The sequence below is a fragment of the Haliotis rufescens genome, unplaced genomic scaffold (genome assembly GCF_023055435.1).
Source record: "Haliotis rufescens isolate VD_foot unplaced genomic scaffold, xgHalRufe1.0.p SCAF_9, whole genome shotgun sequence".
Classification (NCBI taxonomy): Eukaryota; Metazoa; Mollusca; class Gastropoda; order Lepetellida; family Haliotidae; genus Haliotis; species Haliotis rufescens.
The window spans coordinates 8,567,067-8,583,348 of record NW_025964383.1 but is presented as its reverse complement, the minus strand read 5'-3'; the positions used below and the strand labels follow the sequence as shown (position 1 = coordinate 8,583,348).

At 40.4% G+C, this 16,282-nt stretch overlaps 1 protein-coding gene across 7 annotated transcripts in view; it reads right to left on the bottom strand.

The window, feature by feature from the left end:
• Positions 1–16,282, bottom strand: part of LOC124148569 (filamin-C-like) — a 130,036-nt gene that overhangs the window by 97,440 nt on the left and 16,314 nt on the right. For all 7 annotated transcript variants that reach the window (XM_048390478.1, XM_048390479.1, XM_048390480.1 and 4 more), the window contains exons 2-3: positions 12,752–12,941; positions 8,649–8,714 (exon numbers count right to left, since the gene is read on the bottom strand). In XM_048390478.1, the coding sequence (XP_048246435.1) occupies positions 8,649–8,714; positions 12,752–12,941 (256 nt within the window). The remainder of the gene's footprint in view (positions 1–8,648; positions 8,715–12,751; positions 12,942–16,282) is intronic.

Here is a 16,282-nt window from a genome sequence, read left to right as displayed (position 1 = left end):
TTCTCCTCCGTAGCTGCCTTCATTCTGCTAACAGGACATCACAACAGTGTCTTCAGACGATACATTGTGTCTTCTCATGTCATTGAGCTCGGTTCTTAACCTCCCTTCATTCTGTTAACAGGACATCACAACAGTGTCTTCAGACGATACATTGTGCCTTCTCATGTCATAGAGCTGGGTTCTTAACCTCCCTTCATTCTGTTAACAGGACATCACAACAGCGTCTTCAGACGAGACATTGTGTCTTCTCATATCATTGAGCTGGGTTCCGTAGCTCCCTTCATTCTGTTAACAGGACATCACAACAGTGTCTTCAGACGATACATTGTGTCTTCTCATGTCATTGAGCTCGGTTCTTAACCTCCCTTCATTCTGTTAACAGGACATCACAACAGTGTCTTCAGACGATACATTGTGCCTTCTCATGTCATAGAGCTGGGTTCTTAACCTCCCTTCATTCTGTTAACAGGACATCACAACAGCGTCTTCAGACGAGACATTGTGTCTTCTCATGTCATTGAGCTGGGTTCCGTAGCTCCCTACATTCTGTTAACAGGACATCACAACAGTGTCTTCAGACGAGACATTGTGTCTTCTTATGTCATTGAGCTGGGTTCCGTAGCTGCCTTCATTCTGTTAACAGGACATCACAACAGTGTCTTCAGACGAGACATTGTGTCTTCTTATGTCATTGAGCTGGGTTCCGTAGCTCCCTTCATTCTGCTAACAGGACATCACAACATTGTCTTCAGACGAGACATTGTGTCTTCTCATGTCATTGAGCTGGGTTCTTAACCTCCCTTCATTCTGTTAACAGGACATCACAACAGTGTCTTCAGACGAGACATTGTGTCTTCTCATGTCATTGAGCTGGGTTCTTAACCTCCCTTCATTCTGTTAACAGGACATCACAACAGCGTCTTCAGACGAGACATTGTGTCTTCTCCTCCGTAGCTGCCTTCATTCTGCTAACAGGACATCACAACAGTGTCTTCAGATGAGACATTGTGTCTTCTCATGTCATTGAGCTGGGTTCTTAACCTCCCTTCATTCTGTTAACAGGACATCACAACAGTGTCTTCAGACGAGACATTGTGTCTTCTCATGTCATTGAGCTGGGTTCCGTAGCTGCCTTCATTCTGTTAACAGGACATCACAACAGTGTCTTCAGACGAGACATTGTGTCTTCTCCTCCGTAGCTCCCTTCATTCTGTTTAGAGGACATCACAACAGTGTCTTCAGACGAGACATTGTGTCTTCTCATGTCATTGAGCTGGGTTCTTAACCTCCCTTCATTCTGTTAACAGGACATCACAACAGCGTCTTCAGACGAGACATTGTGTCTTCTCCTCCGTAGCTGCCTTCATTCTGCTAACAGGACATCACAACAGTGTCTTCAGACGAGACATTGTGTCTTCTCATGTCATTGAGCTGGGTTCCCTAGCTCCCTTCATTCTGCTAACAGGACATCACAACATTGTCTTCAGACAAGACATTGTGTCTTCTCATGTCATTGAGCTGGGTTCCGTAGCTCCCTTCATTCTGTTAACAGGACATCACAACAGCGTCTTCAGACGAGACATTGTGTCTTCTCATGTCATTGAGCTGGGTTCCGTAGCTCCCTTCATTCTGCTAACAGGACATCACAACAGCGTCTTCAGACGAGACATTGTGTCTTCTCATGTCATTGAGCTGGGTTCCGTAGCTCCCTTCATTCTGTTAACAGGACATCACAACAGCGTCTTCAGACGAGACATTGTGTCTTCTCATGTCATTGAGCTGGGTTCCGTAGCTCACCTCATTTGACAGACAGACAGATAGATTTTATTGTAGTGAAGTGAAATAGGGTTAACATTGCATCCAAGATTATTACACTTATATTGGGACATGCATGCACGTGTGTGTGTGTGTGTGTGTGTGTGTGTGTGTGTGTGTGTGTGTGTGTGTGGCTACTTGTACAACAGTGATCTGTCAATACATAAGACACAGTTATACAGAATAGGACACTTTACGTCTTTTACATCAAAAATCTCATTAATACCCCTATGCAGGTGTATACTCTGTATAAATGAATTATTACACCACTTCTAAATTTAGTGCTAATTCTTCTGTATGCAAACAAAGCAACCTGAAGTAAATCATATTCACAATCCCTAAGTGAGGTGAAGGTACATGCTTGATGTATCACTATGTAGCATGGCTTGCCAATCTGTGTTGCACAATCATTGATTCATTGTTCAAAGGATGATGTAAACAAAGAATCAGGAGTAATGTCCAGCATTCTCAGACAGCACACATGAAAGAGTTCTCGCTGATGTTCAGCCATTTGCCCTGGCAGGATCGTGCTTGGAATGGAAACACAGACTTCCCCAAGTGATGATCCTTGGCTTGTCAGCACCACTCCCATCCTTGTACAGTCAACCAAAGTGGTCATAGCACCTGCATCACATTGACCTTTATTTAGACTATTTATCTTCAGTATCTGATGTAGGTGCCGTGTATGCCTGATGCATGTTTCCTATATGTATTGAAAGGAGTCATTGTACAGCTGGCTAATGCTTCATTATAATAACCTACAATGCAAGTGACAACATGCAACTTCAATTTAGCAATGTTTGCATCATAAGTTACTGGTACACCATGGATTGCTATTGGCAGACAAAAATTCAGAACAACTAGCTGTTGCAGGCTGCAGTCAGTATAAACCCTCTGCCAGTAGGCTCCAACGAAATATTACAAAACATAATAACATAACTCCCAGTTGCAGATCATCAGACCACCTTTTTTAACATGCAAAAAATAAAATAAAAATGTTGCCTTCCATAATAAGGTGTTGATTTGGATGTTAAAGCAAAATTAATACAGGTTCACATATCATGTTTGTTATTTTTTGGGTGGACTCCCCCCTACCCCCTACTCCATTGAAAGTACAAATGGCCCAAGTGGAACCCCCCTTTTTTAAAATCCTAGATCCACCTGTGACTCCTTATTACAATATCTGACCCCAGCGTTAACTGTCCTCACCTACTAAACCTCAGGGAACGCCTCTACAAATATTTCCCCGGATCATCGCTATTGTCAGCAACCGCTGGTATTCTGTGTCAGTCATAATGATGCATGCAATGTGAACACAGCGTAATCACCATGAAAGGAGTGTGCCCCACTCAAACAACTGCTGGCATTGTGCTGTCAAGTGGCCTTGTTCCCTAACAATGCATGAGGAAACCTTATATGCTTCCTTGTAGGAAATCTTGGCCCCCATCACCATGCTGCGCACATTCATAAACAGGGTGATTATTTGTCACTGAGTACCTGTATTGCCATCACGCTTTAACAGTACATACATTTCCACTGGACAAATGGCCATCTAGCTGTAAGGACTAGAGGTGCATGGTGTTACCATATACCAGTATACCATGATATGAAATACTAATGAATATGTATCACAATACATTTGGAAAATATCAGTATATTGCTTTTTTTTAAATCAAACATATCTTCATCTTGTTCAAAAATGTTACATTTGTGAAAAGTAAAATTAAATTATATAATTAAAATATTAGCAACTGTTTCCTGTGATAAGAGAAGTGAAACTATTTGAGATCTGTTTCCTGTGTCAATTACACATGCACTGTGATCACAGCATCATCCAGCTGATACGAACTTGTCAAAAATGTACTTGGCAAGTTATTTTTATTGACGTTCATAACAAAATACAGATGAAAGAACACATGCAATATATCATGATACATATCACAATACATGAAACATGGCCAGGCCAATACAAGACACAATTGAGGTAATACTCATCACTCTTAAGGACAGACACAAACATTGAAAACAGATTACGTTAGCTGAGTTTAGACATCGTGTAGCAAACATTGAAAACAGATTACGTTTATGCTGAGTTTAGACATCGTGTAGCAAACATTGAAAACAGATTATGTTTAAGCTGAGTTTAGACATTGTGTAGCAAACATTGAAAACAGATTACGTTGAAGCTGAGTTTAGACATCGTGTAGCAGACATTGAAAACAGATTACGTTGAAGCTGAGTTTAGACATCGTGTAGCAGACATTGAAAACAGATTACGTTTAAGCTGAGTTTAGACATCGTGTAGCAGACATTGAAAACAGATTACGTTTAAGCTGAGTTTAGACATCGTGTAGCAAACATCATGTAGCAATATACCAGAGGGAGACACTGTATCAAGCTTGTATAGAGTATGCCCATGTGAGCAAATCTGCCTGGTCTATCAAAGGGAGTTGTCATATACGTGAGAATGTCAATTTACATAGATGTGATTATTTTCTTACCATGCTTACAAAAGCTTTCAGTTGCGTCATATCCATGCACTGATTAATCCTGTATTTGGAACATTTTATTCACTGATATTGACATTTCATTTGACCTTATACTATCACACATATATATCATACTATCACACAAATATATCGTACTATCACACAAATATATCATACTATCACACATGTCATACCATCACACACACATCATACTATCACACATATATATCATACTATCATGCTCATATATCATACTATCACACACATATATCATACTATCACACACACATATCATACTATCACACACATATATCATACTATCACACTCATATATCATACTACAACACTCATATATCATACTATCACACTCATATATCATACTATCACACATATGTATCATACTATCACACATATGTATCATGCTTTCACACACATATCATACTATCACACACATATATCATACTATCACACACATATCATTAACTATCACACATATATATCACACTATCACACACATATATCATACTTTCACACATACTCTGACACATATATCAGTCATGGGATGATAAATATATCTATTCATTATTTTCTTTACACAATAACATAACAAAAACTCTATACAACCCATACCACACATAAGCATATCGGTGGGTGTGTTGTATTCAGTGGGCGTACTGCGATCTAAGACTGCCCATTCATAAGAGTGGCCAGCTCTATTGTGCTGAGCTAGTCTCACTGAGTAGCATAAGCCTGAGTGTAACTATCTGTAACATGGATGTAACATTCCAGGCCGTGGCAGGGACGTTACTTCACGCAACAGCTACCCTGACCTGGCACGGAGTCCCTTCATGCAAATGTGGCTTTTGTTGTAGACAGTCATACCACTTGACGGGAATCAAGCCAAGCTTCTCTCCACTGTAAGGCATTCTCACACAACCTGAACATAAAACTACGGCCCATATAGTCAGTGACCTCATGTTTACTTCTATGAACTTGAGAGAATGCAACCTTTCTCTATTGCCCATTCTCTTAGCACTGACTTTTCAGATCTAAAACTTTATATGATTTCGTTAGCTGTTTCCGCTTCCAATGGCCTTGTGATCTAGTGTATGGATGCCAGACTGGCTCTGCCAGTGATACTTCACGTCTTGTCCAAAATATTTACAATGTTTGTAAATACCATTCATGATTTAATAACTTGCAAATAAAGTCGTGATGTAGATTGCCTAACCAGCTGTAGCGTATGGTAAATGCATTGTTTTACATGAGCTAAAGGGTTATATTAGCTACAGAAATCCATAACATCACTATTACTACCAGGTAACTCATGATGCTAATCAAAAGTCCACTATGCAACAATGCTGTAGAGCAGGACAATGCACCAACCATTACAACACACGCTAATCCCTGCTGTATCAATGTGAGGATGATTAATGCATGCATCCACAGAGATTATTATCCACTACTGTGCTGCATGGCTGTAATGGGTCACAATCACAGTAATTGACGAGTGTTGTCAATTTCACTGCTTCATCAATAATCAATTCTGGCCAGCTGACACAGAAAGTGACGCTTACTGACTAAAGGTGAGATGAGAGAAAGCTATTACTGAACACAATAAAACGATGGTAAGTCTGTGTCGAGATTGGACGACAAATATCGAGGGAATGTAAGGTTGAACGCATAGTATTTACCTAACAAAATGAGGTGCTGTCAGTTGCACTTTTTGTGACATTTCTGTCACAAGGGACTTGTGATCAGCTGATGTTAGAAACCAACTATCTGCATATTCTCTACTTGGATGGAGTTATTGAGTATTTGATGCCCAGACACTTCACTGGAAACAACAGCATCGTGGACCAAATTTACCCAATTGACCATCCAAATGGCACATCTTTTTTCCAAACTTGGGAAGAAGGGAATGCCATGAGATCTCCAGGTTCCAATGTAATAAGGTTATTTAACCAATCAGATTGTGAATACTCCCATATCAAGTCTTTGAACAGCATTTAGAAGTGATACACAATAGTGATACATTATCATTTAAGGGCTGGCTTCCAGTTGTTCATAACTATCACCGCTAATTACTGTGAAGTGTTGGCTTCCATTGTCTTTTGCTAATCACCTATCAGCGCCAATCATCTGTTGGCCTCCCTCGTTAGTTTCCACCTTTTGTTATCTTATTACTTTTGTTGTTCTTACATGTACATATATATGCTCTCTGCCTCATAGCATTCATTCACCTGATGAAGGAGTAAGCATATACTCCGAAACATGTTTCGTCATAATAAAGAAGTTGACATCCATAACTTCTCTCCCTTACTCCATATATTTTACAGTTTTAGTTTTAACTTATATGGTATTATGACAATTAATTAAAATTTTCATGATTATGATTACAGTCACCATGATAACCTTATTTTTATCTTCTTAAAAATTGAAATGTGAAATTTAAATATCAGAAAATGTTTTGTAATGAATCTGCACTTCTACTCAATATAACTAAGTTATTTAGGTCAACATGATCAACAGTGGGTATAAGTAAGCAGTCATGTTGTGTGAAGGTATACATCACGCTCATTTCATGGTAAACGGATACTCAGCAAACAACATTACTACCCCCCATGGAGAGAAACACTGACGGAGGCATTAGGAAACCTGCATATCATAATCTGATACAAAATATCTCTAAGCTGATTTCTTATTGTAAGATGACCAAGGAAAGAGGATCAAACACAGTTCTAAGTTCTAAAGGAATTATGTGAAATGTTTATCAGTTTATCAGTTAGTGAGTCTTGACATTACAAACATTCTGAACAGACCTGGGACTCGCCAAGTAAATAAATATTTATTTATTATTAATTTAAATCTTGATGAATTTGCTGAGAACCAGTAAAAGATTTGATGTACGTTTCCTGGTTTCAAGTAAAATAATGTGTTTGTTGTCTCAGAAACAGACATGTTTTGTTTGTCCATCAAATATCATGTACCACCAGTGGCTATTACGAGTTATGTCCTTCCATGTCCCTCCTATTGCCCAATCAGATTCCATATCACTTGCATTTGCTTCAAACAAAATCGAGGCGCCCAGTCAAGATGATCTGATCGATAATCAAAATCTATCGTGTGATAAAATGGTCTTGCTTCATGACATTCATCAAATCATGTGAGCACCTTGATTAAAAATTATGAAAATATTTGGAAAATATCTGTTGAGTCCTCATGCTTTGTAAATCCTGCAATTGAGCGAAATGTGCATGGCAGTTTACAAACCAGGTGTCTATTTTGTTACGAGATTTTGATTGGACTATGCATAGAGTCGTTAGCCCAGCCAAATATAACTCCGTAATTCAAGCCTAGTTCGGGAAGGATGGAAACTGTAATAGTCTGTTAACTCACGAGCCTTGGGAAGAACGAAGTGTAGGGATGTGGATACCAGAGTTTAAAAACTCATAATTAATTATAGTGTGTTTGCAGTAACTAATCCTGGGTTATAAATGCCTATCTGACATTCTGGATATTCAGTTATCCAGACATGACTGTAGAACATGTGATGGCAGTAAGATCAGCGAAGTTTTGTTTGTTTGTTTGTTGTTTAACGCCGCACTCAGCAATATTCCAGCTATATGACGGCGGTCTGTAAATAATCGAGTCTGGACCAGACAATCCAGTGATTGACAGCATGAACATCGATCCACACAATTGGGACCGATGACATGTATCAACCAAGATCAGCGAAGTCATCACCATGACTACAGTTCCTGCCACAAAAGGGACTGAACCTGGGTCTCCTGCCTGAAGAGACAAACAACTCCTCTCTACCCATCTCCTGTCAGATTCCAGGGACAGACTTTTTGACCCCGACCTTTTCATTGATTGAAAAATGCTCATTTCAGTTTCTGAGGCCCAGGGGTATCTTGTGAATAATACTGTGCATTAAGCATGTTAATTTACTATGTATTTGTACTTGTGTGAAAGCATATTGATCGCTGACTAAAAACTATATGTTTTTTTTGTTAAATAAAGATATATGAAGTGTGGCCTTTAGTCGCAGGGAACTTATTGCAAAAGTGGCATTGAGATTATCTGGGACTCTCAGGAATGTCACATTTTAGTACTGGAGCTGGACTATTACAGAGACCGAAGCATCACAGGACTTGCTGACTGTCTTGGAATAATGTTTATAATCTGTTGTCTACAGCAGGTACAGGTGACACAGCTGTAATTGAAGCATGTCTGTTTCAAGGCTATGCTGCAACTCAGGATACCAGCTGTTGTTAATTACGTACATATCAATAATGTATACAATCAATGAAGGATGAGTTGAGGAAGGACAGGGCTTACCTGTTCTGTCGACTGAGCTGCCGCCACTCTGGACACAGGCCAGGCTGACAGTACTCGATGACGGCACTGAAATAAACAATGACAGGAGATGTCAAACCATACATGCCACATCATGTCACTTCTGAAACTGCATGGCTGACAGTACTTGATGGTTACATATGCAGGTGAATGAATGTTGTCTTACAATGCAGTCCAGCTATATCACATCAGCATGTAAAACGTTTCAGTCTGGACCAGGAAACCAGTGGCATGAAGACACACAATGGGGGCATGAAGACACACAATGAGGGCATGAAGACACACACGCAGGGCATAAAGACACAGTATCAGGGATGAAGACACATCAGGGAATGAAGACACACACTCAGGGCATGAAGACACACAATCAGGGCATAAAGACACACATCAGGGCATGAAGACACACAATCAGGGCCTGAAGACACACAATCAGGGCCTGAAGACACACAATCAGGGCATGAGGACACATGATCAGGGCATAAAGACACACAATCAGGGCATAAAGACACACTCAGGGCATGATGACACACAATCAGGGCATGAAGACACACAATCAGGGCATAAAGACACACATCAGGGCATAAAGACACACAATCAGGGCATAAAGACACATTCAGGGCATGAAGACACAATCAGGGCATAAAGACACACAATCATGGCATAAAGACGCACAATCATATCATAAAGACACACTATGAGGGTATAAAGACACACAATCAGGGCATGAAGACACACAATCAGGGCATGAAGACACACAATCAGGGCATGACACACAATCATGGCATAAAGACACACAATCATATCATAAAGACACACTATGAGGGAATAAAGACACACACTCAGGGCCTGAAGACACACAATCAGGGTATTAAGACACACAATCAGGGCATGAAGACACACAATCAGGGCATGAAGACACACAATCAGGGTATGAAGACACTCAGGGCATGATGACAAAATCAGGATATGAAGACACACACTCAGGGCATGAAGACACATGATCAGGGCATGTATCACACGCAGGGCATGATGACACATGACCAGGGCATGAATACACACACGCAGGGCATGAAGGAACACACTCAGGGCATGAAGACACACAATCAGGGCATGATGACACATGATCAGGGCATGAAAACACACAATCAGGGCATGAAGACACACTCAGGGCATGAAGACACACAATCAGGGCATGTAACACATGCAGGGCATGATGACACATGATCAGGGCATGAAGACACAATCAGGGCATAAAGACACACAATCAGGGTATAAAGACACACTCAGGGCATGATGACACACAATCAGGGCATGAAGACACACAATCAGGGCGTAAAGACACACAATCAGGGCATGGTGACACACAATCAGGGCATGAAGACACACAATAAGGGCATAAAGACACACAACCAGGGCATGAAGACACACAATCATGGCATAAAGACACACAATCATATCATAAAGACACACTATGAGGGTATAAAGACACACAATCAGGGCATGAAGACACACAATCAGGGCATGAAGACACACAATCAGGGCATGTAGACACACAATCAGGGCATAAAGACACACAATCAGGGCATAAAGACACACAATCATCGCATAAAGACACACAATCATATCATAAACACACACTATGAGGGTATAAAGACATACACTCAGGGCCTGAAGACACACAATCAGGGCATTAAGACACACAATCAGGGCATGAAGACACACAATCAGGGCATGAAGACACACGATCAGGGTATGAAGACACTCAGGGCATGATTACAAAATCAGGATATGAAGACACACACTCAGGGCATGAAGACACATGATCAGGGCATGTATCACACGCAGGGCATGATGACACATGACCAGGGCATGAAGACACACACTCAGGGCATGAAGACACACAATCAGGGCATGATGACACATGATCAGGGCATGAAGACACACAATCAGGGCATGAAGACACACTCAGGGCATGAAGACACACAATCAGGGCATGTAACACATGCAGGGCATGATGACACATGATCAGGGCATGAAGACACACAATCAGGGCATAAAGACACACAATCAGGGTATAAAGACACACTCAGGGCATGATGACACACAATCAGGGCATGTAGACACACAATCAGGGCGTAAAGACACACAATCAGGGCATAAAGACACACAATCAGGGCATGATGACACACAGTCAGGGCATGAAGACAAACAATCAGGACATGACAAACACGCAGGGCATAAAAAACACAATCAGGGTATAAAGACACACAATCAGCGCATGAAGACACACAATCAGGGCATAAAGACACACAATCAGGGCATAAAGACACACAATCAGGGCCTGAAGAACCACAATCAGGGCATGAAGACACACAATCAGGGCATGGTGACACACAATCAGGGCATGAAGAACCAAAGTCAGGGCATGGTGACACACAATCAGGGCATGTAGACACACAATCAGGGCATGAAGACACAATCAGGGCATAACGACACACTCAGGGCATGAAGACACACAATCAGGGCATGTAACACATGCAGGGCATGATGACACATGATCAGGGCATGAAGACACACAATCAGGGCATGAAGACACACAATCAGGGTATAAAGACACACAATCGGGGCATAAAGACACACAATCAGGGTATAAAGACACACAATCAGGGTATGAAGACACTCAAGGCATGATAACACAATCAGGATATGAAGACACACACTCAGGGCATGAAGACAAACCAGGGCATGATGACCTACAATCAGGGCATGACAACACACAATCAGGGCATGAAGACACAAATCAGGGCATGACAACACACAATCAGGGCATGAAGACACTCACTCAGGGCATGATGACATACAATCAGGGCATGACAAAACCTGGTGACACATTACAGTCACCAGATCCTCCTTAGAATGTTCTGACAATAAACACGGCATACTGAGGTCTATTCTGTAAGTTTCAATTTTATTGAATATGAAATACATTGCTAAACATGTCCTCAATTTCAATCTTTTTTTCTGTTCTAAAGAGTGGAAGCTCACTGCCAACTTCGTCAGTGTGTCGCGTCGGTTACACCCTGCATTGTATAGGCCATCATGATATCCCAGTTTACAGACAAACACCCCAACAACAACAACGAAACATTGTACAATGATTTACTCCATCCAGATTATTATAGCCAAGCCCTTTTTCACTGCATGAGCTTCTACTTCTGCGCTTAGAGTGCATGATCAGCTTTTCAATTTCATTTTTATTTGAGTTCTATTTTACACTGGAAAGCAAATCCCAGAAAAGGGAGATCCAGTTATCCTGACCATGTTGTTTTTGTTTCGTGTCTTATGAAACACTTTCCAGACACCCTTTCTATACTATCCAAAAGAAGTTAGAGACAACCCGATTCTTCATACGACAGTAAACATGGCATGACAGATTACTGATAGTATTTTTATAGAATCAGGTGGTCCTTAACTTCTTTTGAGTAGTATAATATCATGTAAAAAATAAAATGCAAACAAAACAAAACTACACTCAAGGCTGATCTTGCACCTGCATGCTGAGAGTGAGGTGTCACACCCCGCCATATTCAAGTCATATCCTATGTGTGGACCGAAGTAACTACTTGCCCGCCTGCCCATGGCTGCTAACTTTTGTGTCGGGCTGCATGAAATTTTCCTCCACCTCCCCAACTGTCTGGCAGATAAGTTTAAGACTACTTACATATTCAGTAAAACTAACTCCTTGTAATTTCTCAAGATATTGTTTACGTTATTTCAACTGAATCAAGACGTAATTTGTCTCTTGTCTTTTGCGATTCTTCAATATTATTAATGTGTGAATGAGGGCAGGTAACTTTGAAGATGGGCAGGCAAAATTTATGGGTCACCTGCCCAACTGTCTTGCTGCATTTTGAAATTATTCTAAACACTGGAGATGGCACCTGAACAGCTTCACACATTGTACTCCAGTGGGGAATCAAACCCGGGACTTCAGCGTGTTGAGGCAACACTCCACCCACTCTGCCACCCATTACTGTCCCTTCCAACAACATGTGTTAAATACTCTAAGTCTGAGTACAACTTACTGTAGATTGACGCCATCGTTCCAGTCGGATGTGAAGTTTGTAATGTGACAGTCTGGTACCACTGCCTTCAGCCATGCTAACATCAACTTCTTCGGAGGGAACTTGGTTTTACCGATCTGGTATCGCAGAATCAGATGCCATATGAGGCCAAGGATCAACTTGAGACTGCCATTCACGATGTCTTCACTTCCTGTAAATGGAATCATGGGATACTTAGCCACAGAGTTAACCACAATACAACATCATTTAAGATACATCTGCTCTGAAGCAAAAACATTATGAAGTCAAATAAGGACTGTAGTGATTTAGCAAAGTGCTGGTGCTGTTCGGAGCACAGTAACAGTGTGTAATGTCATGTACAAGATGTACCGACAGTGTTACATGTACACTTTTAAAATACTCTGATGGTAGACACAAAGTTGTTGTCACCAGTAGCTTAATTAACTTATGTTTCCTAAATATGTTTCTGCTTTTTTCAAGGTGTTCTCTTCCATTTAAGAAGGGTTGATCTTTCTTGTGTGGTGTTGTTCATCAAGTCATCACCTGCCTGTCCTCGATGGAGCGTAGCATATCATCTTTCTCTTATGTGCCCACTCTCTGCCAATGCTTCATCTGGAAGCTCCATCTCGCTGATCATTAACTCAGCACAAAACATCTCTAGCTCAGTAGATTAAAATCAACAACCAATCAAAACACCTCTTCTAAACAACACACTCGTAAAGCTCCGGGGTAGAATAGGTTTTCAACAACCCATGCTTGCAGTAAAAGACGACTATACTTGTTGTAAGAGGCGACTAACAGCATCAGGTGGTCAGGATCGCTGACTTGGTTGATGCACGTCATCGCATCCAAATTGCGTGGATCGATGCTTATGATGGCAATCACTGGATTGTCTGGTCCAGACTTAATTATTTATTTACAGACCGCCGTCATATAGCTGTAATATTGTGGAGTGTGGCATAAAACAACAAACAATCAAATCTGATCAACAGACCATCATGAGTACAAAGATGAAGGATGGAAGTCCTTATGTACAAGACCAATCGGTTGTTTCAAGACAACATGCATACGTTGTGTCATGTCGAGTACGGGTGACACCCTATCATCAAAGAACAGTGGAATTTAATTGGACATCTTGTATGTCTTGAATTGAAACATGGTATGGTGGCAAATGTAGGCCTAAAATGGAGGCACTGGATAATGAAGCATGCAGCCTGGCCAGATGCTTATTGCCTGAGTCATGCCTTACTGTACAACAACCGTCAGAACAACCATTCATGCAGTGTTCATTTCAGAAATAGGAAACATTGGTCCCAATGACCCTCCCTACCTTTCCAAGATTTGGGGGCATTTGATGAAACCAGTGGACACACAAATGTTCAAAACAATTCAATAAACTTGGCCCCTTTGTCTGCTTTTGTTTCTCAGACTCCATGACAAGCTGATGGCCACATGTGACAGGGATATGCAATCGGACATGAACGTTTAAAGCCATTTGGGCCTCGTACTTGATCCAGCCCATCAAAACATGTGTTACATTGCAATGGTCAGTTCATGCAGAACACATCATCACTGAATGCTAACTGAAGAATTTTGAGGCTACAATATATGATAAATATATTCCAGTTGCAAAAATGTGCTTACATCTGTTTTTGACAAAGGAAAATTTGTGTTGAATGAAAGTCAGTAGTTGAGAGTACAATCTTTTAGTCTTTGATTATAATGTTGTTGTTTTTTCTTGCGCCATTAAGGAATTTTGGGTGCAGAAGTCCTCAAAGTTGCATTATGAAATGAATATTGTTAATGTGACCAACCGTGAGAAGGCACTGTCATCCACAAACACAGCTCCTCCCGCGTGACCTTGTTCATATATTCAAACCTCTGTTATATGTCTTAAGAGACCAAATCGGATCGGTTGCGCGACGTAGGCCTCCTTCGAGTTCACGGGGCTGGTATAAATATCCTACTCTTACTCTATCCGCAAGTTTTTGTTCTTTGCCTCTCCTCGGTGCTGAAGATTCGGAAGTCACAGATTTCATTTTAATCACATCGGATGGTTTCTTCCCGATTAATTCGTTACTTCATTATTCAGCGCTGATACAACAGCTGATAATCATGTCACCCATTCGGTTGATCTCAATCTTTCCAAGTGACACAAAATTAACAATATTTCAGTAGTAAAATAACTGATGAAATAATCAATATGCATCACACCATGAAACTATGTCCTCCAGCAACACAGTACAAGAAACAACAACATTAAATACAGGACGTTCTTAGAGAATCAATCAAGTTGCGAAACAGTCTCATTATGTGTAGTCGCTCATGCGTGAACGCAACTAATTACCTGTAATGGACATTTAAAGTGAGACTGTCTTCAATGATAATCTAAAACACTGTCATTAGTGGCTTGCAGGAAATTGAATGTCTGTCGGTAACTTGAGCAATCAGCCATTATCATATTGATCATGTTGATCTGAAGTTGGCATTTTGTTGGAGTGACTTGATGAAAACTTGTTTTGATTGCCAATTAGACCATGCTTAAAGCGTTTTATGGTGTTTGTGTTATTTTGGAGATAACATGGTTTACGACTGATACTTTTCTTAAAAAGGTTATTCAAACATCCAATTATTAGACACCTCATTATGGTGGTATTTGATTGAGTACTGGTCAAAAGATACTGTACAGCATGCAACGTTACCATGATTAAAACACCATAACTATCACAACGTCAAGCATGCCAGTAATCTGTAATTGTTGAACATTGAACATGGAGATCAGTTTAACAAGTTTAAATTTGATTCATTGAATTGACAACCACACAAGAATATAGAGAGGGAGTTAACATAGATTCTTTGTAGGTGTGCAAATGCAAATAGTTGGGGTATAAAAGTTTCAATGAAATTAAAGAAGTACATACTTTCTTCGAAAGTGATTCACATTGACAAATTCAGATTATCTCAAACATAAAGTTGCCAATCACCTTCATCATCAAAACTATCATCATTGCCGTTATCATCATGATCATCATCATCATCATCAATTATCATCATGATTCAGAATGATATTGAAAATTACAAAATCTAATCATTTCATCTTTTCATCATGTTCATATAAAATATATCAGTATTTTTAAATAATAGTAGCAAAAAAGACCCATCTCACGCTGCTAATATGCTAACTTTTGATGATAAATCAGACACTACAAGACATAGCACTGTAATATCCTAATCCTTGGACAGCCTGGAGAAGTAAAACCTGAAGTTTTAGCCACATCAGCATTATTCCAGGGTTGTGCAGTGTCATGCCATGCATGACAGTCATACTGGAGTGAGTCATGACACCTTCCATGTGACCCCCGATGGGTATTTGTTCACTTCCTTACTCGTTCATCCCACACCCTTATCATGTTTATACAAATCCTAGATCTTCCACTGGAATACCACATATTACCACCCTGCCCATCCATCATATCCTGTCATACAAGGGACATTTATAGGTCACACATTAATCAAGCAGAAATACGTCAC